The 25,941-nt window shown below is 37.0% G+C and overlaps 2 protein-coding genes across 2 annotated transcripts in view; both read right to left on the reverse strand.

Annotated features, from left to right (window-relative positions):
- LOC127638539 (ankyrin repeat and BTB/POZ domain-containing protein 2-like) overlaps positions 1 to 10,589 on the reverse strand; it is a 62,272-nt gene extending 51,683 nt beyond the window's left edge. The window contains exons 1-2 of the mRNA XM_052120104.1: positions 10,352 to 10,589; positions 9,285 to 10,164 (exon numbers count right to left, since the gene is read on the reverse strand). Coding sequence (XP_051976064.1) covers positions 9,285 to 10,131 — 847 coding nt within the window. The 5' untranslated portion in view covers positions 10,132 to 10,164; positions 10,352 to 10,589. The remainder of the gene's footprint in view (positions 1 to 9,284; positions 10,165 to 10,351) is intronic.
- A 6,892-nt stretch (positions 10,590 to 17,481) lies between these two features.
- LOC127638538 (N-acetyl-beta-glucosaminyl-glycoprotein 4-beta-N-acetylgalactosaminyltransferase 1-like) overlaps positions 17,482 to 25,941 on the reverse strand; it is a 225,042-nt gene continuing 216,582 nt past the window's right edge. Inside the window, exons 16-20 of the mRNA XM_052120103.1 lie at positions 24,644 to 24,797; positions 24,354 to 24,426; positions 23,099 to 23,252; positions 22,835 to 22,961; positions 17,482 to 19,732 (exon numbers count right to left, since the gene is read on the reverse strand). Of these exons, the coding sequence (XP_051976063.1) occupies positions 19,618 to 19,732; positions 22,835 to 22,961; positions 23,099 to 23,252; positions 24,354 to 24,426; positions 24,644 to 24,797 (623 nt within the window). The 3' untranslated portion in view covers positions 17,482 to 19,617. The remainder of the gene's footprint in view (positions 19,733 to 22,834; positions 22,962 to 23,098; positions 23,253 to 24,353; positions 24,427 to 24,643; positions 24,798 to 25,941) is intronic.

Below are 25,941 nucleotides of genomic sequence, written 5' to 3' on the forward strand. Positions count from 1 at the left end.
CAATGTAAACAAGCTTTTCATATAGCTCTCTTCAATGTACAATTTCGGATTGTTTCTCATCAAAAATTGTAGGTCTTCAGAAGTCTTGCGATATGAAGAACGAGCCGCATGGACAACTTTTATGATACTTTTGGCTCCTTTTTTAAACTTTAAAGTGAGGCACTGCCCAACGTCATTATTTTAAAGAAGTCGGATGTGGTATTCGGGACATTCGTTTAATTTTTGCTTTTGTGTTGTGCATAAGAAAATCATACAGATTTGGATTTACATGATGTTAAGAGTAAATTATGAAATAATGTAAATTTTTTTAACAGATGGTTAAATGTTTATGTTACCCTTCAAATGCCCTTAAGACACAGTCACCACCTAAGATTGGAGCCGTGCCTGACCACTGACAACCATCAACCAACCACAGTACAATGGTGTCCTTCAACATTGTCCAGCTGTCTGGATGGCAAGCTCTTAAAAAGTTGCCATTTACCACAGATTTATGGCCAGCATCCTGAATGTATGAGCTGCGTTCAACTCAAAAACCTTGCCTGTCCAAAACCAGGTTGACCAGGAGCTTCAAACAATAATAAAGATAAATCTGTCCACAATCTTGGGCTGTTCCTTCATGCCAACAGGAAAGAAATGATCTAGAACTCAATTTGTCCTCCACACCAAACAAAACATGCCACAAAATGTGCCAAAACCTCTCTCATGCAAATCAACAAGATCTGTTAAAGATCAAAGAAAGAGAATTCTGGAATGATGCCTGCGCAAACAACTTGAACCAAAACTTTTACTTTCAGTTAAGCTGAAATGCTTAATGTGTAAGGTCTTTAAATGTGGGCTAAATTATAATACTTATTGTCTCCTTGCTTTTTGTTGACATTTGAACACACAACCCACTAATGTGAAGGCAGACAATGTTTCTTTATCTTGATCTCTACCAGACATTGTATGCCATCTTTATGCCCTCAGGATGATTTCCTACTGATGTGTGAGATGTTTGCAAACTGTCTGTGATATTTCACATACAGTATTTCTCCTGTAAATAAATACATTAAGTAATCTTTCATTGTAAACATTTCCTCAAGCAAAGATCATTTTTTTCATTTCTTAAAATGTTTTATTTAATTCTTATTTATTTTAGACGTAATGGAAAATGGATAGAGGAAAAACTAAAATGACTTTATTTTTTACTCTCAACAGATGAGTAATTTGAAAACTAGCATCTGTTGTTGTGGTTTATACCTAAACTTAAGAAAGCTGTTACTCATATGTCCACCGTGGACATTATTCAAAGAAAACCTCTCAGCTGCAATAAAGCTTTAACGGCCTGTATATTGACCTTCTGCATTCATTAAACTTTAATTTAACTACATTTGTTTAATGGTCTTGAAAATGTAGGAGTGTTTACTGAGACAGAAGGATGTCTGACGCTGACCATTAACTATAATAGCCAGTATAGATTATAAAATTGGCAGCACTTTGAATGTTCAATACATACAGTGTGGCGTGCATGTAAACTGTTTTAAACTTACTGTAAAATATGTTTTGTTGGGAAAACTAGAAATATGCTTCATGAGGTAACGTCTAAATTGACTGGTTTTATTCAAGTCAGAATATTATTTGGTAACGCTTTACAATTAGGTTCTAATAATTACAAAAAATAGCACATTATAATCTTGGTTATTATATATGTTCATTGTTTGTTCATGTACAGTTCATAATGCATTAACTAATGTTAACATATATTACTTTCAATTAAAAAAACAATGATTAGCATATGTAGAAATGAACATTAACCAATATAATAAATGATGCATTGTCGTTAGTACATGTTAACTACTGTGTTGCCAACAAATACAACCTTATTGCAAAGTCTTACATTTTATTTATTATAACTCGCTACATTTGGTTATACCAAAAGTCATTTTTAAGAGTCAGGACAGAAATAGCTGCTTACATTAACAACCGCATGCTTTCACGTATTACAAAGTATTGAAGATATTGGTTACACTTAATAAGGTTCTACAAAATAAGGTACAACAATAATATTTTAAATGTTAACATTGAATATCATAAACGAACAATGAACAATATATTTATAGCATTTATTAATCTTGGTTAACGTATACAGCTCTTAATGTTACAAATTGTAATATTAATAAATGTTGTAAAAAGCTGTATTCATTATTAGTTTATGTTAATTGCTGGTTTAGCTAATGTAAACATATACAACCTTATTATAAATTGTTACAGAGATATCCACTTCTTTGTTATGTTGCTAATTTGATTATTTATTTTAATTCCTGAGACCAGAGTGTGACTGTTGTGTGCATTTTACATTCCTCTTTTTGATTTGTAATTAGTAGCTCCTAAGATTTTTTTTTTTAGAGCAAATAGTTTTCCTAAAAATGTATGTCAACATATGTGGACAGCGGGACTAAGTTGTGAAATGTTAAATAATACCAAGCTATAGAAAGTCTGATATTATGTTTCCAGGAGTGTTGGTTATTCACGTTTTTAAGACATTGCATAAGAAATTTGCACAAATATTTCTGATTCAGTGTAATGGCCAGCATCATCCAATCACTGACAACCATGTTAAAATACAATTATACATGTTACATTCTGAATTCCATGTCTGCCAAACATGTTGAGTGATCCAAACATCATCTGCAGCTTGAAACTGAACTTTTGACCGGATGTTAGGACTGAATGCACTTGGCTAGCATAGGAAAGCTATACGATGCTCCCTTGCTCCCTAATTAGGGAATGACTTAACCTGCAATGTGCTGTCTGTCTGCACTGGTTTTAGAACAGTTTCAAATGCACCTTATTTTCCTCTTAACTTAAAGCCACTGAAAGCAACAAGAGTTTTCAAGAGTTTGGATGCATCCATTGATTCTCAAAGTGATAATGCACAGTACATTTAGGATGTTTTAAGGAAAATGAGCCTATAGTCCACGTATGTGGTCATTATGTTTAAAAGCATGCCATTTGTGATAAATCGATTAAACTTTTAAAATGGCATATCGGATGAAACTAGAGATCTAATCTTTTGAGTCAAATAGGTTTAAATGTAAAAACTTAATGCGTTTTGTTGCCATTTCTCCCAAAGACAAACTCAGCTGAGATCTGTGCCTTGTTATTTTGCCACATGACTCGGTGCTTCAAAAGTTTAACACTTTACCGACAGCACAGAGTCTCCTGAACTGAGAACAGTTGGTTTAAATGAACTGAAATTATGCATAGCCTACAGCAAAGCCAAAACTTAATGTCTACGCATGTGGACTCAAAGTGAAATGTTTGCTAACATTGCCCAATATTCTGCATAGCTAAAAATCTTCTTTGTTTACACTCATTTGCTCAATTATAATTTTAAAAGACTCATTAATACAAATAATTACATTTTTCATGTTATCTAAAGTCTTTGTAGTCCAAAAAATATTAAATCATGTGGTGCTTCAGGCTTAAGGTCTTGCAGAATCTTGGCTTAAATGGGTTTTGGAAACCCTAGATGAAAAGTCTAGATTTAGCACTCAGCAGCGTGCAAATGGCAGATGCGGTATACAGGGGCAATTACAGCAGATATCTCTACAAGACGCTCTGTTTCCTTTTAGTGTGAGAGATCCCATTTGAAGCAATTAAATGTTACAAGAATGTTCTTGCAAATGGCTGTTCATCAACTGCGATAAATCATCCCTGCTGCATTTTTATACAAGTAAAGAGATAGACAGAATTTTATTAGCTCATGACAAATGTTCATGACGCAATGTTCCGTCAGTGAGGTGGAGAAAGCAACCACAGCGATAGAGAACATTCAAATATGAATTATTATAGTCATAATTATCTTAACAGATGTTGTCACTTTAAGCCAAAAAGATAAAACACAATACTGATAACACTGATAGAAGCATTTGGACATAGTATTTATAATATCACCATGTCATATGCTGCATATTATAAAAGTTAAAAGTTGTTTGTTAAATAAATGAGGATAATCCAAGGATATGCCATTTTAAAATATTGTTACACATTAAAATAATAAAACAAGAATGGCAACTTGCCTTGGAAAATACCACTGATAATGTATGCTAATATATTTAATGAAATGTATTATTATTATTTTTAATTTATTATTTTTTTTGCATTCATTCATAATTTTGACATATAAGATTGTTGAAAAAAGTTAGAAAGTTATTTTTGTAATTAAAAAAAATATATATATTTTATTACCTCTGCTGACTGGCATTTATTTACTTTCAGAAATTGATGTAAACGGAGTATTAAAACATCCACCTGTATTTCTGTTCATCTCTCTCTCACTGAATGTAGCAACACCTGAAAACTAATATTTGTAACACTTTACAGCGAGGTGGAATAATTCCTCTTTTTTTTCCCTTTCTTCATCTGTTCTGCTGCAGGAAAAACCAAGCCTTTTTTTCTTCTCACTGGAATCACCCCAACTTTAAACTCTTGCATGTGCTGTTGTTGGCCATTTACCAAAACTGGCCCTAATTTCCTGTCTACGGTCAGGTTGTCATGGTGACAGGATGAGGATTGACCTAAGAAAACGCTTGTGCAGTTGGACCAGAGAGAGGCATGATCACCAAAACACAATGACACGTGCTGACCAGCTTCAATCCTGTTTCACAATACTGGAGTCTGTTCAAGGGATAATGTCCTAAACTAAATCTTGTGATTTCATAATCATCTTCCAGCTGTAACATTGGGGCACTTTCTTCCAATGCTATTGATATTGTTGTTGGACTTTTGCATCAAGTAAAAGCTACAATTCCTCAAACATTTGTTAGCAAACGGTTTGTTATCTCTTTTCAAAGCTGATTAGAATATCTGCACTTTATGCAAACATTATTTGACAATGCAAACAGGGCATAAAAAAAGTACCCTACAGACAACATTTTTGGGAATTATATGCACTCTCCAGGTAGGCAACATAATTGTCCAGCCTTCTGGACAAGATACATTGTTTTAGCCAAGTATCAGTATCACACATATCCTTTACTGAGAGGACAATCCCAGATTAAATTGTGTCAAGGCAAAATCTTTCAAAACAGTAGACTATTAAAAAACAGACTATTTTACACAATATTTGTGTGTACGATTAATTTTTATACCTATTGAAGTATTGTGTTGTTAGCTTAGCAACATGCTAACATAAAACCTAAAAAGAGAGTTTCTGCCTATGTAAACACTTTGTTTTATCAAGTATCAGTATAGCATGTATCCTTCACGGAGAAGGCCATGCAGAATGCGTAACGGCTAGCAAAAATCATCCAAAATGGTGGACGAGTTGATAATTTTTTTATTTTAAGTATCTTTCATCCAATATCAAAAATTATCAATCAAAATAGTTGTCAAATAAAAACTTTTTTTTTTACAGATATTTGTGCATGCTTTTTATTTTTAAACTAGAGTATTGTGTTGTCAGCTTAGCAACATGCTAACATCAAACTTCAAATGAAAAGAGATACTCAAGCAAATAGTTTCTGCCTACAGTATGTAGTGTTCCAAATCAGTCACTTATAAACTTCCATTTCAGTTAGAATGCTGCCTTAGAAGGTAGCAGAATTTGTATGCAACAGACTTGCGTGTTTTACAAAGTTGACAAGATAAAATAACAAAATTAAACAAATGCTTTCAAAGTGCTCCTATACATTGTTGCTTAAATGCTTTTGAACCACCATAACATACTTTGCACAGTGCAAAGACACTTTAGATGCTAGTCAAGATACTTCTACAGCTGGGCCTTTGGTTTTGGCAGGAAGTGCGTTTGAACAGTGCCACTGACCAAAGAAGGTATTTTCCAGGTTCCTACCATCCTCAATCCAACAACCATAAAAATAACTACCCTACCAGATCAAGACACAAGTGCACTGGCCTGCTGACTCCAAATTCAAACATCTGGGGCTGAAATTATACTTCCATCAAATCTTTCCATCAGGGTAACCAAAGAATGACAGCAGGACAAAAAATTCCAGTGTTTTCCTGTGTGTTGTTTTGCCATAAATTACAAAGGACAGGATTTGCTTACAGCTCTAGGATGCTTTCACAGATGCTGAACATTGAATGGATGTTAAGCTATGATGGATGGATGGATGGATCAATAGATGGATGGATCAAAGGATGGATGTTTAGATGGAAGGATGGATTGTTAGATATTATGGATGGATGGATGTTTAGATATAATGGGAGTGGTGGGGGAGTACTGGGCTAAAACACATAACTGGTAATCAGAAGGTTGTTTGTTCAATCCCCACAGCCACTAACATTGTGTCCTTGAGCAAGGCACTTAACTCCAGGTTGCTCCGGGGGGATTGTCCCTGTAATAAGTGCACTGTACATCACATTGGATAAAAGCATCTGCCAAATGCATAAATGTAAATGTAAAATATAATGGATGGATGGATGGATCAAAGGATGGATGTTTTGAAGGAAAGATGGATTGATGTTTAGATATAATGGATGGATGGATGTTTAGATATGATGGAAGGATGTGTTGATGTTTAGATATAATGGATGGATGCTTAGATACTGTAGAGCCTACAGTATCAAACATCCATCCACAGTGCAGACAGACAGACAGACAGATAGATAGATAGATAGATAGACAGACAGACAGACAGAGAGAGAGAGAGAGAGATAGATAGATAGATAGATAGATAGATAGATAGATAGATAGATAGATAGATAGATAGAGAGTGATAGATAGATAGATAGATAGATAGATAGATAGATAGATAGATAGATAGATAGATAGATAGATAGATAGATAGATGAGAGAGATAGATAGAGAGATAGAGAGATAGAGAGATAGATAGATAGAGGCTGGCTATGGATTTAAAGTGGCACATTGTAACAGTGGGTGCCTTGTTAAAAGCATGTGTGTACAGAAACTGTTCCAGGAAAGAAGGACTAAAGTAAATAGAAAAGAGGCAGAAATGGGGATGGAGTGTGTGAGAGAAAGTGGGAGTGACTCAAGTTGGCGAAGAGAAGTCAGCCTTAAATACTTCCAGATGTGGGGTTGGTTGGCAGATGATAGAGAAGAACATTTGTAGCAAATGGACCATGAGTGATTCTTGCTCTGAAAATCCCTACCTATTCAGTTTTTCAATTGGAAAAGATACTACTTCCATCACAGCTACAATAAAGACAACATGAAATCAACATTAACCTTATTTACTTCCTTAAAGTCAACATCTGACATTATTCTCAACCCATTTTACTTTTGTTAAATGTATTTCGGAGTGAAACAGTATATCCAATGAGAAAACGACTTCAACAAATTTCCATTTCGACTGACGCTAGCTAGATCAAGTGTGCTACTGGTTAATGCTAACCACCACTAGCCAAACATCTGTTTAGTTTTAGGCAGCTATTTGGTAGCTACTTTGAAATTGCAGTTTTCTAAACTAAAGTACATTCAAGCTACTCTTTTGAAAAAAGTAGTAATCTACACTACAATTACAGATATTTTTTTTTAAACTACAAATAGGGCTGAACGATTAATCGAAAAAATATTGCAGTGCAATTATCAAAGCACAAGGGCTGTGATTTAATTAAATAAATAAATAGTCTGCATGCACTGCTCACTGCACTTACTGTATGTCTGCAACGCTGTAGTGTTCTCTGTAGTGTATTACACATACACACAGCATGTGTGAGGCTAATGAACTGAGCGTGTTATATTTACAGCCCTCTAGATTCACTAATTGCATAAAAAACGGTAATCAATAGGTAATCAATATTATGCCACAAATACTGTTGATTGAACTTGTATTGAACCAGAAATAGAATAACTATAACTAATTATTACAAGGCTCTCTGGAATACTCAATGGTTCGGTCAATGGTGCCATCAATCAGGGTCCTAATCACCCTGCTGGAGTTTATTTTGCAATAACTGGCTGACTGTACCCTATCCCTTGCATAAAATTGTGAATTTAAATAAACCATCTGAACGAATCGATTCACTAGAATAAATTAGAATTTCCAACACTATATATGAGAGAGGAATTGTTTTATTTATTATTTTATATAACTAGAAAAGTATTACCCAGCCCGCTCGGTTGTGGTTGCACGCTAAAAACAAATTACATAAAAGTAATGTAGCACTTTGTCACAACATTACTTGTTTGAACTCACATTAATGTCTGGCTCCATTCTGGTGTGTAACACTATTTGAATATTCTGTTTCACTCTGAAATATATGTCACATTACGTAAGTAAAATGGGTTTCGAATGTAATTTCATGTAGATTGTAAAGACAGGGATCCAAAGCAAACTATGCAAACACAACTGTCACATTACACAATTGAAACAAAGAGTCACTGATGCATGGCACGTCAAGGGTGTTTTAAAAAGCGTTCTCAGTCTCAATAATAGCTGCCAACAATAGCAAGACGTGAATAATCCGGGAGTGAGCAACTTTGCGTAATCAAGTGCCACTTTCTAAACTACTGTGACTCACGTCAAGCTGAAATCATGAATGAGACACAATTAAGGTGCCCCAGATGGTTTCTCCTGCACTTGATAAAGAAAACAGAGGGCCAGATGCCCATTCATGGAAACAGAATGCGAGGTCTTATGAAGTGCACGTGCAGCTAAAAGCACATTGATCCAGTTCGATGCCTTTATAAGCAGCCCAGACAAAGACAAAGAGTGCGGTGTAAGGATTATATATAGAGCTCTGTAGGATCATTGTTATGTTCAACTCCAAATTTAGTATAGAATAGTTCAAATTCCACAATACACTACTAGTGCACTCTGATCCCAAGATAATATACCAATCAAAACATTTGTCCTCAATGACTTCATGTCAGAGCATGTAGTGTGGGCTATCTGACTCATATGGAAAACTAAGAGCTTGTGAAACCCCATGCTAGATGATCTTGGTAAACCACAAACAAATGAAAATTACAATGCATGCTGGATGATGTGGTTGCCACAGAGGGGGTAATTTTCACAGCTGGTGAAAAGGAAGAGTGTACATGATCTGTCACAGTGACCTGTCATGGGTAGAATGAGTTGATTGTCACCTGTGATTTCAGTAAATTGTTCACCTGGAATTGGAAACAGTGAGGTAGAAGGCAAAGCTCCCTGCAGGTTTCAGATACAATATAAATATACAAATATACTTTTTTGGTACAGCTTCACTGGAAAGAGTGAAAACATACATTTGTTAACTTTAAGAGTTATTTCTACCTGATCTGGGCCTTAAAAATGTCTTTTTTTTTTGGTGTAATGTATTCTTATATATTATATCCTTACCATTGGCGTTCTTTCCACAAATGAGATGCTCATAGTGTTGCAGGACCCCCCACAGCTCAGCATCATTATTGATGACACCCTCCAGCGCATCTGCTGTCAGGACGCAGCCGGGGGTAGCGCCGTCCCTCTCCGCCAACAGCACCCGCACGCCCGCCTCCTCCACCAGCGCCTCCATGGATGCGGTCAGGCAGATGGCCGCGTACTCGTGAATGCGCACCGAGATCCGAGTGTCTACCATCCAGCGGAAAAAGCGTCCGACTGAGAAGATAAGCCCACACCGGGTTGACTTCCTCTTGCGCAAAAGTTCACCAGCGCTCATGTTGTACATAGATATGGCTTTCACGGTGGCCGAAACACAATGGTCAGCCAGTGCCCAACTGAGCACCAGCCGAATCGCGCTTTGGACCTCGAACCGGGTGCATCTACAGTGCATAACACTGAGCCGCTGCGCCTCTCTGGAGATGCGGATGAGAGCTCTGCGCATTAGGGTGGACAACCTCCGCACAGCCTCCGTGGATAGAGAGGTTCCCTTCCCTGCGCCTTTACGCACGACCCTTCCCACATCCTCCTCCGTCCACGGAAACTCCTCCAGCTCCGGCAAGCGTGGACATTTGGAGAAAATGTCCTCTGGATCCTCGGGAAGGACTGTGTTGACTGTGTCCCAGCTGTTGTTCCTGCTGTTCATGGATCCAGAGTAGTACCACCAGTTCCCCCGGTGAGGGGTGTTCACGAACGCCTGCGAGTTGGACTTTGAAGAGGACAGACTTAAAGAATTACACGAGTCCCCTGCTCCATAGCCCGAGTCTAGAGTTAAATCCTCTAAAGTTTTCATGTTTATTCCTGCCATGTTTGATTCCTGGTTGGTTTTGTTACAGGGAACCTGAAAGCAGAGGAGATGTTTGTTTTCAGCTGCGCGAAACTCAAGCTGGTTCTACTGGTTCAACTTCTCTTTGACAGCCAAGTAATTTTTTTAAAGTGTCATAATTTTGACCAAACATACATTGTGGAGGTTTATAATGTCAAATGAGCATCTTCATGAAAAGAAAATGTATGGAAAACTGGCTTACCTCACCAAATGTCCATTCCCATAAAAGAAAGTCTGCGGACGTTTTTCGTTTATAATTAGGCCTGTCCAGTTCTTGAAAATAATCTAAACTGGACAGCAAAGTCAAAATGGAAATCCATTAATAACGTTTAAATCGAACGGTTAGAGACATACGGTACACTGAATCCGTCCGTTACAAATGATCCAGTAAAAGGCGACGATCATCACAGTGATCACACCCCACGCCTCCTTTTACTGGAAACTCATGACTGAACTGAAAGCAGCAGCAGTCGAGCGAGAGAGCGTAGTGGTGTTTGATTCGCGAAAGAATCGGTTCTTTCAACAACTCACTCGAATAGATTCGCTAAGTGCTTGTGAATCACCAGTCTGTGATACACTCAATCTCTGCTAGCTACGCGACAAACTAATCAACAATGCTTCGTAAAAAACGTTAGGCTGCATTGCTAAAGCGTTAAATAATATTAGCTAAACACACATGTACACGAATGAAAAGACATCAATCACAAGTGATGTGTAAATAAAGATGCTGCGTAAGAGAAACGTTTGTGAGAAGTATCTCCCACCATAACATCTAAGGTTGGCGACTCGTTCAAAGCGTAAAACAAAAATTTACACAACTATTTATAAATACCTTAACTAAAAAATGAAATTTAAAATGCCGTACAAGGACTCGTGAACAGATTTGAACGAAGGCGCAAACGAATTCTGTAACCCGTTCATTGAAATTAACCGTCTGAAAGAACCGATTCGCTAAAACGAACGTAACAAAGACTAATCAGTAGTTCGTCACCGGAGAGCCTACCAACCCAGGCTGGGCTTCTTATGGGAAGATTACATTTGGAATTCCTGTTCTGTACATAACTTTTTAAATTGATAATTTAATTATTTAAACGTTAATAATAATAATAATAATAATAATAATAATAAAAAAGCAGGCTTTAGGCTATTAGGCTCTGTTGTTGAACTATTTCTATTAATATATATATATATATATATATATATATATATATATATATATATATATATATATATATATAGACACATTAGGGTTGGGGAGTAACGAAATACGTGTATATGAGAAAAAAGTATTCCACTACAGTTACCATTTAAATATGGTATTTAGGATACTTTACATTCAAAAATTATTTTGATTACTGAAGAGATTACTTTACATTTTATTGTCATTTGTTTCATTTAATATTTACTCCTTTCACATGGAAAACATTTATACATATTAATGATGCGATCCAAAGATAATTTGAACAGCGGTGAAACACTTTCTTATGATGTGTTACATTCATACTAGCAGACAGAGAAATAAGTTTGGAGCAGAAGGAATAGAAATAAACCTTGTGTAAACTGTCAGATTTACACTAAGATAAAATGCTATTTCTAGCCATTTTACATGTACATGTTACCAGACAAGTTGGATCATAATTTATTTTTTCTAGTAAGACATTTGATGGGCAATATCTTGATAATAATGTTTTGTTTGTTTTCCTGTTAAAATATCTAAAAATCCTTAAAACAAGATCAGTTTGATTGATTCATTTGAAATTCACTTGTGAAATGGATTGCTGTGAACTGTGTGCCAATGATTGGCTTATGTTCAATAATATGGTAGTAAACAATACATTGTATTCTAAAGATGCTTTTTGTATCATCATTCCAGGAATTTCTAGCAGAGCTCCGTCGAATTTTCGGCCCAAGGCCGTGAAGATGCAAGGGTTCGGGCCGGTTTATTCCAGGGTAACCGGTCAGTCGTGGACTATGCCATCAAGTTCCACACACTCCCTACATCCTGTGAGTGGAATGATCAAGTGCAGTGGGATCAGTTCCTCCATGGATTATGTGATACCATCCAGGATGAAATATACACCTTGGACTTGCCTCCCCGTTTTGATGACCTGGTGGATCTGGCCATTAGAGAGGACCAGCATCTCATGCTTCAACGCATCCAATGTCGTTCTCTACATCCCAAGCATGCTGACCATCACCACCACCGTATTCCAGCTGCCAGGTCATCGGAACTGCAGTCCAAGGCGGAACCCATTCAGATCGGGAGGACATGGATGTAACCAGAAGAGAAACAGCGGTTCTCTTCTGGTTACATCCATGTCCTCCTGACAGTTTACACAACAGCGGTTCTCATCATTAAGGGACTCAGACTCTACTGCGCTGGCGGAGGTCACGTCTCCGTAAACTGTCCAGTAAAAGCCAACACTCGTCGGTAGCAAGGGGGTTACTGGTGAGCACAACATCTCAGAGCAAAATCCCATACTACAGACTCTTCTCCTGGCCCGACTGCAGTATGGACCGACCAGCTATTCTGTCTCTGCCTTGGTTGGACTCCGGAGCGGATGTCGCCACAGCTTCCTGATGGTGGATTCCGGTGGTCAAGCTGGACGAGCCCATCACAAAATACTCCATCAGTGGCATGCCCCTGGCCATCGTCACTCATTCCAATAAACTACTCACCCTCATCTCGGCAACCATTCGGTACAGCTGCCCTTCCTCCTGGTCCAGTCTTTGTCAGCACCAGTGGTGTTAGGGCATCCATGGTTGTTAATGCACAATCCTCACATAGATTGGTCAACCAATTATTTTCTTGTATGGAGTCCGTATTGTCTGTACCATTTTCTAAAATCTGCTGTATCTCCTGTCAAGTCTTGTGTCTTTATTTATTTATACGGTGTACCTGTAGCATACCATGATCAGAGGGCGGTGTTCAGTCTGTCCCACGCCATGACGCTTCTTCCTCATCGCGCGTACGATTGTGCTATTGATATGCTTCCTGGTACTTCTGCCCCACAAGTTCGGTTATATTCGCTCTAACACCCATAGGGACACTTTGAATATTAGGTCATGCCTTTCGGATTGTCAAAGCCGCCGCTGTTTCCAGGGGCTCGTGAATGATGTTCTTCAAGACATGGTCAACTGATTTGTGTTTATTTACTTAGAAGATATTCTTATCTTCTCTCAGCACTTCAGGCGGGTACTTCACCGACTGCTAGAGAACTGGCTGTTCATTAAGGCGGAGAAGTGTGCTTTTCATGCACAATCGGTTCCTTTCCTGGGGTTCATCGTCTCGTCCGAGGGAGTGCGCATGGATCCTGTTAAGGTCAAGGAAGTTTCCGACTGGCCAACACCAGATGCCCAAAAATCCTTGCAAAGGTTTCTGGGGTTTGCCAATTTTTATTGCATTACATCAGAACCTTCAGCCAGCTCGAATTGCCTCTGTCGGATCTCACATCCCCCCATACTGAGTTTTGCTGGTACCCACAGGATGAAACTGCATTTTCTAAATCAAAAAGACGTGGTGATGGTAGCGTAGTAGGCTAAAGCACTTAACTGGTAAGCAGAAAGTTGTCGATTTGATCCTCACAGCCACCACCATTGTGTCCTTGAGCAAGGCACTTAACTCCAGGTTGCTCCGGGGGGATTGTCCCTGTAATAAGTGCACTGTAAGCCAATTTGGATAAAAGCGTCTGCCAAATGCATAAATGTAAATGTAAATTTAAAAAAAAGGTTTACAACCTCTCCCATTCGAAACCCTTCACGTCAGTTCGTGGTGGATGTATATTTATCAGAGGTCAGTGTTGGAGCTGTTCTGTCGCAGCGCTCTTCCTCGGATGGGAAGATGAATCTGTGTGCCTTTTTCTCGCACTGCATCACCCCATCAGAATGGAATTACAATGTTGGTAATAGAGAATTGGTGGCTGTCAGATTGGCCTTGTTGGAGTGGTGCCACTGATTAGAGGATTCGGGGGTACCTTTCGTTGTCTGGACTGACCATAAGAATTCTGAATATATTCGTGGAGCAAACTGTCTAAATTCCAGACGGGCTCATTGGGCACTATTTTTTACGTGCTTTGATTTCATCTTGTTGTATCGTCCGGGCTCTAAAAACGTTAAGCCAAATATCCTGTCTTGATGTTTTGAAGTCGAGACCTCCATCGCCCCTCCATCGCCCTCCAGACACCATCTTACCTGCCTCTCAGGTGGTGGGCATGGAATCCTGGGACATGGAGGCTAAACTCCAGGCCACCTCGCCCGCAGAGTGCCCAACGTGTCTGTTATTTGCTCTACATTCGGTCCAGACACATGTCCTCCAGTTGGGCCACTCGTCCAACATTGCCTGCCAGCCAGGGGCCGCTCATACCCAGGTGCTCATCAGATTAGATTCTGGTAGTCTTCGCTAATACTGGACATTTGCCTGTTCGTGTCCACTTGCCCTGTTTGTGCATCTAGCAACACTTCATGTCAGCCTCTGGCCAGGCTCCTCTAACCTCTTTCAGTCCCTTCGAGACCCTGGTACCACATAGCCATGGATTTTGTCACTGGTCTTCCCCGTCCCATGGCGGTCAACAGGGTTATTATGACCATGGTGGACCAGTTCTCGAAGGAGGCTCATTTCATTCCCAGGGAGACAGCGGTTGAGGTCATTAATCACATCTTCTGCATTCATGGCATCCTGGTCGATGTGGTTTGACAGGGGACCCCAATTCGTGTCACGGTTTTGGGCAGAATTATGATGACAGCTGGGGGCTACTTTGTGTCTGTCTTCTGGGTTCCATCCCCAGACTAATGGTCAGGTGGAGCCGAGCAAATCAAGAGCTTGAAAAGACCTTGCGTTGCGTCGCCTCCCATAATCCATTTTTAGGGGCTCCCTTTAGTCTGGTTAAAGAATGCACACAATTCCTTACAATCGTCTATGGCGAATCACACAGTGAGTGTGTTTAAGGGTGATTCTGGTGATGAAATTGCATTTATCTCTTCCTCCTTTGAACATAACAAATGTAATGCTTTATACTAACTTTCATTTCAGAAAGAAAATATTTGCCAGAATAGTGTTTAAGTGAGTGGCTGGTTTATACACCATGTTGTACGTGATGTCAAGACAAACTACATTAAACACATACAGTCAGACTGTGGAGTCAATGACATATTGTGAGGAGGTAATCAACAGTATATTTTAATTATGCTTCAGATTACCGTGACAGTTTACACAATCAGTATTAAAATACATTATGTGTAGAGTTTCTATGGATCTTATAACCTACGGTTCGATTAAATATCAAAACTGAATCCAAATTCTCATTATCTGAAGTAATGAGTCATAGTTTTTTAAAGTGAGTTTTATTGCTCTCATTGCATCATGTTCAGTCTTGCGTAAAGTCATTGTTCAGTCATCATATCAATTGTACAGTAACTATAATCTTCATTAAAGGGGTGTGTGCAGTTATGAAGATATTATTAGTGTATTTGAATGTAGTATATTTAAAGTGTAGTTTTGATAGACTGATCTGGATCCTGCTTGACAAAACAAATTACAGATGTAACTTTGTACTGGAGCTCCCTCTAGTGCTTTAAATCGGCAATATGAAGTCTTTTAAAAGACCCCAAGAAATCAAAATAGGAGTTTTGTGGCTTTTAATCCATTGCTGTTTGCTTTGACGTAATCTGTTTGCTAGTGTACTCCTAAAATCGGACAAAATTACCTTTTAGCAGGTAATTGCATTTAATTTGTTTCCTGGGAATCAAACCATGCCTCTGGCGTTGCCTCATGCTCTACCAGTTGTAATTATTGATATTTCCAATACATCTAAGAAGATCAAAATGCGTATTAATAAACCATAATTCAGTGAGATGCTTCAACTTGGAATTTATTTGGGGGCGGGGTTTCTAAAACATTTCTACATAATTTCACAGAAATTACCTTGTAATGCAGATCCCTGTATTAACTTATATATTTCCTGTCTTGTCTTTGTCTTAAATAGGCAGTCTGACAATACAGTTGAAGTCAGAAGTTTACATATACATTAGCCAAATACATTTATACTCAGTTTTTCACAATTCCTGACATATAATCATTGAAAACATTCCCAGTCTTAGGTCAGTCAGGATCACTACTTTATTTTAAGAATGTGAAATGTCAGAATAATAGTAGAGAGAATGATTTATTTCAGCATTTATTTCTATCATCACATTCCCAGTAGGTCAGAAGTTTACATACACTTTGTTAGTATTTGGTAGCATTGCCTTTAAATTGTTTAGTGTTTCGGGTAGCCTTCCACAAGCTTCTCACAATAAGTTGCTTGAATTATGGCCGTCCAGACAGACATGATGCTTCACGGTTAGGATGTGTTCTTTGGAAAATGACTTGTGTCAGGCAGAAAGTAAATGTCCTAAACGACATATGAAATCTGTGGACTGGTTAAAAAATGTATTTTAATGATTTCAAACTAAGTGTATGTAAACTTCTGCCTTAAACTGTATATCTGACTGACAGCAGAATTAAAATATTCAATTTATTTAAAAAGGACAGGTTTAAGAATTACAAAAGTTGGGTGGACAGCTCTCAGTATTCTGATGACATCAAAAACACTGTAAAATTTGATAAGGACAGTTTGTAAACACATTTAAAGATGCTCCCTGTTGGTTTGTAGTACAGTATGTTACAGCAGTGAAATAAATGGCAGAATAAATATACTGTACACCATTTCATACACCTGAGCTGCCCATGTCAGTGTAAAACATTGTTTTAATCTCCATGCTTTTTGAAAGTACGTAAAGGAATAGTTCACCCAAAAATGAAAATTCTCTCAATATTTACTCACCCTCATGCCATCCCAGATGTGTCTGACTTTAGTTTTTCTGCAGAACACAAACAAATATTTTTAGAAGAATATTTCAGCTCTATAGGTCCATACAATGCAAGTGAATGGTGGCCAGAACTTTGAAGCTCCAAAAAGCACATAAAGGCAGCATAAAATAATTAATAAAAATCCATTGGTTAAATCTATATCATCTGATGTGATATGATAGGTGTGGGTGAGAAACAGATAAATATTTAGGTCCTTTTTTACTATAAATCCCCACATTTACTTTCACATTCTTCTTGTTTTTGGTGATTCACATTCTTCATGCATTGGCGAAGGAGGATAAATGATAGTAAAAAAAGACTTCTATATGGATCTGTTTGGATTTAACCACTGGAGTCTTATAGATTACGTTTATCCTGCCTTATGTGCTTATTGGAGCTCCAACATTTTGGTATCCATTCACTTGCATTGTCTGGACCTACAGACCTGAAATATTCTTCTAAAAATATTAGTTTGAGTTCTGCAGAAGAAAAAAAAAGTCATACACATCTGCGATGTCATGATGCAGAGTAAATGATGAGAGATTTGTCACTTTTGGGTGAACTATTCCTTTAAGTAGGCAAATGTTAGATAATTGAAATGAATAGAGTTTTCCAGTGTTCATTCGTCTCCATAAAACAATGACTTATTTAGGGATTTTGAAATATCAGGACTCTTTCCTAACCTTTTAAGGGCTGTTGAACACATCAAAGAAAGGCACAAAGCTTGGGACAACATCTTTTTCCTATTAAATGGATACTGCAAATAGTCTTGAAGCAGAAACAGAGATGACTAAAAACAGCAGTTTAAATGTCTTATTTCCTTCATCAGGATTCATCTGCATCTGTGAAACTAGTCATTAAAGAATAAACGAGTGAATCTCACAAAAACATGTCTGGGTCGTTTTTCACTCCAAAATAAAATGTGTATTTATCTCTTAAAAAAAAAAAAAAGCTGTAGGACAATTTTTTAATTTTCAAATTCATTACCACGATGTGCCAGGATGTTTCATTGGAGTTTTTATTTTGGTCATTTCTATTATTCTAAATGGTGATTAAAATGTTTTCTGTATTAAAGTAAAAATGACGGTAGTGAAATACGATTAAGATATATATATATACACACCGAACATTAAAACCAACTGCCAAATATTGCGTAGGTCCTCCTCGTGCTGCCGAGATGAGATTATATTCTTCTCACCAAAATTGTACAGAGTTGTTATCTGATTTACTGTACACTTTGTCAGTTCAAACCAGTCTGGTCATTCTCTGTTGACCTCTTTCATCAACAAGGTGTTTACGTCCACAGAACTGCCACTCACTGGATGTTTTTTTGTTTTTGGCACCATTCTGAGTAAACTCTAGGGACCGTTCTGTATGAATATCCCAGGAGATCAGCAGTTACAGAAATACTCAAACTAGCCTGTCTGGAACAAACAATCATGCCACAGTCCAAATCACTGAGATCAAAGTTCAAATTTCACCATTCTGATGGTTGATGTGAACATTAACTGAAGCTCCTGACCCGTATCTGCATGATTTTATGCACTGCTGCCACACGACATGCTGAGTAGGTAATCGCATGGATGATTGTAACCTAATTGTAAAGTGTTCAAACGTAATTCAAATTTTAATTGAAAGATGCATTTTTCTCCCAGTTTACAGTAGTCATAATCAAAGCTTTCTGTATTACAGTCATGATAATTTGGGTGGAAAATGTTTTTACTAATCATGAAAATAATTTCACAATGCAAAAAATCTTAAATGGCACAAAAATGGGCTTCATTATCTTTACGCAAAATATAATTTCATACTTCTTTCGTCTGATTTTAGGGTGAATTATAACATGACAGACATGCTCTTGACAAGTTTCATGAGATTCACCCAAAATCTCTTTTGAAATCCAACAAGGAGAAGTAAGCAGCTCTTCATAGCAAACATACATAAAGACAAATACAAAGACAAATATGTTTAAATGTCATTACTCAGCAGGCCGGTCTCAGGTCCAGTTGTGTCCAGAACGCTCAGATCAGCAGGACTTTGAGCAGAAACCACATAGCCATCCACTGCCTTCATATTCAATATCTTCAATATATATGGCAGGAGTAGCCATATATCAGATCAATTCTGCAGTTCAAGTCTCAACAGGAAGTGACATTTACAGCTATATAAAAGCAGACGTCTAAGTACCAGCACACAGCTAAACCTTTAAACAATCATTTCAGCATTATATCTCAAGTGCAAACCATATTTATTCGATTCAAAGTGCCTGAGCTGCTAGTTTACAGTTCAAGTTACCCAGCACTTAAAACAACCTTCATTTTCTTTGAATCTTTAGTAAAAATGTCCATTTTCTGTTACCAATAAGAGCTCATCATCTAACAGACATCAAGATATATACATATCCAGAGACACACTTGGTAACAAATAAGAGTCTTTTTGCTCTTGTAAGTGCGATTTGTTTGGACAACAGCTTGCAGACACTAAATCACACAGATTTAGTCATGTGTCTTTCTATATGAGACGGACCTCACGTAAGAGGTCCCTCGAGACACAACAGTTCGGTCCTTTAAGGTGTCCGTTCTCATGTCGAGATTGTTTGATCATCTCAGAGAGCTGCAGTTTTAACCTTTCGGACTTTTACCAGACTGTGAGTTCCACATGCCTCTCTTAGAGTGATAGTAGTGGAAGAAGTTTCTCAGTCTCAACCGCTCAACCTCCAAACCGTTTTGCAACACTCTGAAAGAGAGAGATGTATGTCATTGAAAAAGTAATTTATTTCTTTTTGTTAGTGTAAAAGGATTAATGGAAATGTGGAGGCGAGAACCGGCTTGACAATATAAATAATAGTTTAATATAAAACTCAACCAACCAAACACACACACACACACACACACACACACACACACACACACACACACACACACACACACACACACACACACACACACACACACACACACATGTTGTGTTTCCATGTTTTATGGGGACTTTCCATAGACATAATGGTTTTTATACTGTACAAACTTTATATTCTATCCCCTAATCCTAACCCTACCCCTAAACCTAACCCTCACAGAAAACTTTCTGCATTTTTACATTTTCAAAAAACATAATTTAGTATGATTTATAAGCTGTTTTCCTCATGGGGACCGACAAAATGTCCCCACAAGGTCAAACATTTCGGGTTTTACTATCCTTATGGGGACATTTGGTCCCCACAAAGTGATAAATACACGCTCACACACACACACACACACACACACACACACACACACACACACACACACACACACACACACACACACACACAAACACACACAGCTGTCTGTAAATCTCTCTCTCTCTCTCTCTCTGTCACACTGCAGTCTCCAGTCGGCCTTTATCCCGCTCTGAGGCTTGATTAGCCTTATTAGGGGTCGGGTGTGCAGCATCACGACCCGGCCCCGCCCTCCGCCCTGCCACAGTTAGATTTGCTGATTGTTAATTTCTTCTTTTAGGCTCTCACACAGCATGTGTCCTTGCATTTTTAAAACGTTAGATGGTGGGTAACTAAGGGAACAGAACGCAGGTGTCTCAAGTCATGTTTTAAAAGTTGAAGTTCTTTGCTGAAGAAACAGTGAGACAAAGATGTCCATTTAGTGCATGTTTACATAGAAGAACAGTTAACAACAGCACAGACTGATGCAAAAATAATATGCTAATATAAAACTGCATAAAAATAAAACTATTTACATTAGGGCTGTACATTTTGTATTAATTGAATTATATGATGTAGCGATGAATCACATTTAATCAATATTTGTAGAGAAAGGCTCACTAATAAAGATAACATCATATAAAATTATAAAAGTATTTATAAATATATATATATATATATATATATATATATATATATATATATATATATATATATATATATATATATATATATATATATATAAATAATTCAGATTATTCAAATATATTGCATTAATGTGGCACACAATTAAAGCATTGACTATAAAAAAACATATTTACCATATATTTATTTCCATAAGCCTGTTATTGGCCTACTCCACACTGTGAAAGTGGAGATTTATGATAAAAAAGCATTGAAATATTGATCTGTTTCTCACCCAAAGTGATTGCATGGCCTCAGAAGACATATATTATACCACTTATGGATTACTTTTATGCTTTCTTTATGTGCTTTTTGGAGCTTCAAAGTTCTGGTCACCATTCACTTGCATTGTATGGCCTACAGAGCTGAAATCTAAAAATCTTTGTTTGTTCTGCAGAAGAAAGAAAGTCAGATACATCTGGGATGGCATGAGGGTGAGTAAATGATGAGAGAATTTTCATTTTTGGATGAACTCTCCCTTTAATTATGATTAAAATGTACACGTTATTTTTCACATAATTAAATCACACTTAATTAGCCGTGATTATTATATTAAATGTCACTTGACAAAATCTAACTGGTATTAGGGCTGTCAATCGATACATTTTTTAAATCAAATTAATGACATGGTGTCCCTGAATAATTAATCGCGATTAATCGCATATACAAATATTTGCTGATAAAAGCCCCTCATATAACAATAATTCAATATATAATTATACAGTTATCTTTAAATATTTAAAAATGATATACATATATAAATATTCAGATAACTAAAATGCATTACATTCTTGTGGCAGAAAAGTTCATCATTGATAAGACAAAAAGTGTCTTTAGAATTCAATGCATTGTTTACTACCATATTATTGATCATAAGTCAATCATTGGCATACAGTCCACAGTAATCCATTTCACAAGTGAATTTGTCAATCAGTTTGAGATTTATTATGAGGGCTTGTTTAAGGACCCGTCAATGAACACCTGCGTCAGACATGCTTGTGTAGCATCTTGGATGCGTTGCGTCATAAACATAAAATTTTTAGGTCACTGTGTCAAGTTAAATATAGTTTAATACTTAGAACACATCTTGAGATCCCTTAGTTCGAATTTGCGCTCCATCAAGTGTTTTTGTGTTGTTCTGCTGCTCAAGGGTGTTGTTCTTCACTGTATAAACTGTGCATTGCCACGCAGCTGAAGTTTCACTTACTGCCCTCTGGAGTAAACAGGTGGTACTACAAGCTTGCATTTCTCAGGAATCTTCCTTAGTACGGTCTGGGGGGCATGAGATAAATTGCGTAATTTTTTTAATGCGTTATATTTTGTAAAATGAATCGCACTGAATTAACACGTTAAACTGACAGCCCTAACTGGTATATGGTATATTTGATTAATTGATTTTATCTCTTAAAATCTCTAAATATTATAAATTGTAATTTTTTTTGTATTATTATTATTTTACTTCTTTTCATTTTTAACTAAATCCTTATTTAATTCACATGTTCAGTGTAAATTGCCCCGTACACTGTAATGTTCTGTTTTAATTCTTTTACTTTTATTTTTTATTTGTCCTACTTGTGTTATACTCCATTTGCACTATTGCTATTTTACTTATCTTGCAACAACAATTTGGCATAAGATATTTTGTCTTGTTTTCAGAGAAATTCAGAGAACTACATTTAGTGAGGTTTATGCTTAAAACGAGAAACAAATAAATCAAATAAAACTATTTGCCAATGGGGTAATTTTGCTTGTCAAGTAAATATATCTTGTTTTAAGAATATTCAGATATTTTTACAGGAAAACAAATCTGTTTACTGAATAAGGAAATTATTTTTTGCAGTGCAGGTGAGAGATGTCAACAGCAAGTGACTGTTGATAATGTTGACCTTTGCTCATATCTGTAAATGAACACAAGAATCCAGTAAAATGAATCATGCAGAACTGTAACACCCTTGTACCTGTCAAGCAGCTCCCAGTCTTCTCCTCCCCAGCGGTCTTTAAACTCTTCTGTGTTCATTCCACCAATCTTGTCAAAGTCTGACTTGAAAATGCCAAAAAGACCAAAGCCGTTAACCTCCCAGTAACCTACACAGAGAGAGAGAGAGATATGGGTTTTATATAACTTTTATATACACAGGCTTCATAAGTGTTACCAAATATGTTTAAGATGATTTAACTAGTCTGATGCAGTGAGGTGTGTGTGAGTCATGTGTGTGTGTTACCATCAGGCTCTTGTGGTGAACTGCCGCAGCCCAGTCTCATGACTATAGGAGCGAAGGCCAGTTTACCCTCCACACAGTGTTTCCTGATGCTTTCCAGAATGTTCAGAGGGAAATGAATGTGCAGGTCACACAGAAACACAATACTGTGACTGTCCTGTGAATGTACAAAAACATACTGTAAAATAACACAATGCAGTGATGTTGTACAAAAACAATTACGGGTCAAAAGCCTTTTGATTGTCTAACGCCATCTTTGTTTCTTAATCATAATATAGCAACAGCTGTGAATCACCAGTCTTATTTATACATGAGGAGGATTCCTAGAAATGGTTTAAACATCATCCTACGTGTCTCCGTAAAGAGTGATTCACTGATAATCCGTTTTACGTCAAGGTTAAATGTCTAATCCCTGTATGGGAATCTGTGTCATTAATGCTTCATTCACGTTGTGTCAGAGTTACAGTAATTATGAGTTCCTGACTAATTAAATCTGTTCACACAGCGTCCAAAATTAACACCCGGCAAGCACAACATGCAAGAAAAATTGACTTTGGTAAGCTAATCAAATGTTTAAGGCAGATTTATATTCTGCGTTGAACCTACGCCATAGCCTGACTTTCATCTCTCCAAAAACGCAACCACGCGTTGCATCATCACAGGCCACAACAGCTGTGTCTGGTGAGCTTTGTAACCAGAGAGTGTTTAGATTATTTATAGATCAATGCATCGCTTCACATTGTGTTTTGGCTCATTTGAATCTGGAGCATCTGCTAATTTTATACTCCGTTTGTTTTTTATGAAATGTATAATTATTTCAGAGATGAAGGCACTTCTCTTAATACACTAGCATTTTGTCAATGAAAAATACAATATTTTTAATGAAAAAAACAGCTAAATAACATGGGCATAAGGACAAAGTATTTATTTCTATTGGGAAAAAATGTACACGATTTTCTACAAGATGATAAAAAAAGAGCGGTGGATTATAGCAGTGAGAAGAGAGATGTCAAATGTACTGTCACTCCCTCAGCAGCTGTATTAGAACAACTCTATAGAAATTTAGTTTTTAGTTTTTAACTAATTCCACGATAAATCATAATGTTTTACATTTAAAGTAAACAATTTAAAAACTGAAAACTTAAAAAAGTTTGGTAGATTATCCTTTATAGTTACAGTTATAATTACAGAGTCTGAAATGGTGTAAACGTCACATATAAGTGCACGTAACATGAGAGTTTCATCTTCAGATTTTTACCTCTATGGTGTCCACACCAATTTGTAATCCAGCGGAACGTTCAAAGTTTCCTTCCCTCCTCAAATATTCATATCTATGTGATCAAAAAACAAAAGAAAAAAAAAATTAAAATTAAAGACATCATAATTAATTTCTTAATAAACAAATGAAACTATGGAAACTAAATGAAATGTATTTGCTAGGTAGCAACAAAGAATAACATTGGCTATCAATATAATGTTATTATAAGTATATAAGTTGAACAAATTAGGATGAAGGTGTTTGAGACTATATACAGTATGTGTGTATACCTTGGCACTGAACTTTCTCTAAGGGCCTGTTCAACATCCATGTCTTCACTCTGGAAGTCCACAATGATGATATTGAAGTTGTTGTCCTTGCTCTCATGATGCAGAAACTCCATATCGAAAATGAACTGCTGAACCCAACGAGCCTGATTCTTCACTATAGGAAACATAAAAAACACATCATTATAATATAATATTCATGCATAATTTATTTCAACCATATCAGAACCAAACAAAGATCCCCTTTTGTGTTATAGTCACAGAGATTAGAATTGAACTGACTTGCAATAAAGTCAAAATGCTGCACTTAAAATAACCCTTATCTTTCATTTATAAATTGGTTTTAATGTCTTTTATTAAATCTGTTCACATCTTCCATATTTTGTGTCTCCGAGTGGCCTATAAACCCATTGCATGTATTTTGTTGGTCTTTTTAAGAAAAAGAATATATATGTTTTTTTTAATTAAATCAGAATTGTAGATGTACTACTGCAAAGTGTGAAAGATTCCAAGTACCCAGTTGGAATTTTTCAGAACAGAGTTTTCAGTGAAGGAATAATTTTGCTTCTATCTTCCACACAAATGTAATCCACAACCACAACAAATAAAAACAGCTTTTTCAATGAATTTCTGAGCTAAGTTAGTGGTGATCATCCTCAGCCCAAGATGTATTTCAAAATAATTGCTCTTTTTACACCATATGTAGTGCTGTGTGTTCTTCCCAAACAATTCAACCTTAGTTTTATCAGTCCACAAAACATTTTCCCAGTAGCATTGTGGACTGTCAAGGTGGTCCTTGGCAAAGTTCAGGCGGTAATCAATGATTTTTTTGGAAAGCAGCGGCTTCCTTCATGGTGTCCTGCCATGGACACCATGCCTGTTTAATGTTTTCTGTATAGTAGACTCATGAACAGAGATGTTAACCAGTTCCAATGATTCCTTCAAGTCTTTAGCTGTCACTCTAGGGTTCTTTTTTACCTCATTGAGCATTTTGTGGTGTGCCCTTTGAGTCATCTTGGCTGGATGGACACTTCTAGGGAGAGTAGCCACAGTACTAAATCGTCTCCATTTATAGACAATTTATCTCACTGTGAACAGATGAATATCTAAGCTCTACGAGATAAATTTGTAACCCTTTACAGCTTTATTCAAAGCAACAACTCTTGATCGTAGGTCTTCTGAGGAGATCTCTTTTTCGCAAAGCAAGGTCCACGTCAGCAGATGCTTCTTTTGAATAGCAAACTCAAGTGCTTCTTATAAGTCAGAGTAGTTCTAACCCACACCTCCAATATGGTTTAATT

Source organism: Xyrauchen texanus, chromosome 46 (genome assembly GCF_025860055.1).
Source record: "Xyrauchen texanus isolate HMW12.3.18 chromosome 46, RBS_HiC_50CHRs, whole genome shotgun sequence".
NCBI classification, from domain to species: domain Eukaryota; kingdom Metazoa; phylum Chordata; class Actinopteri; order Cypriniformes; family Catostomidae; genus Xyrauchen; species Xyrauchen texanus.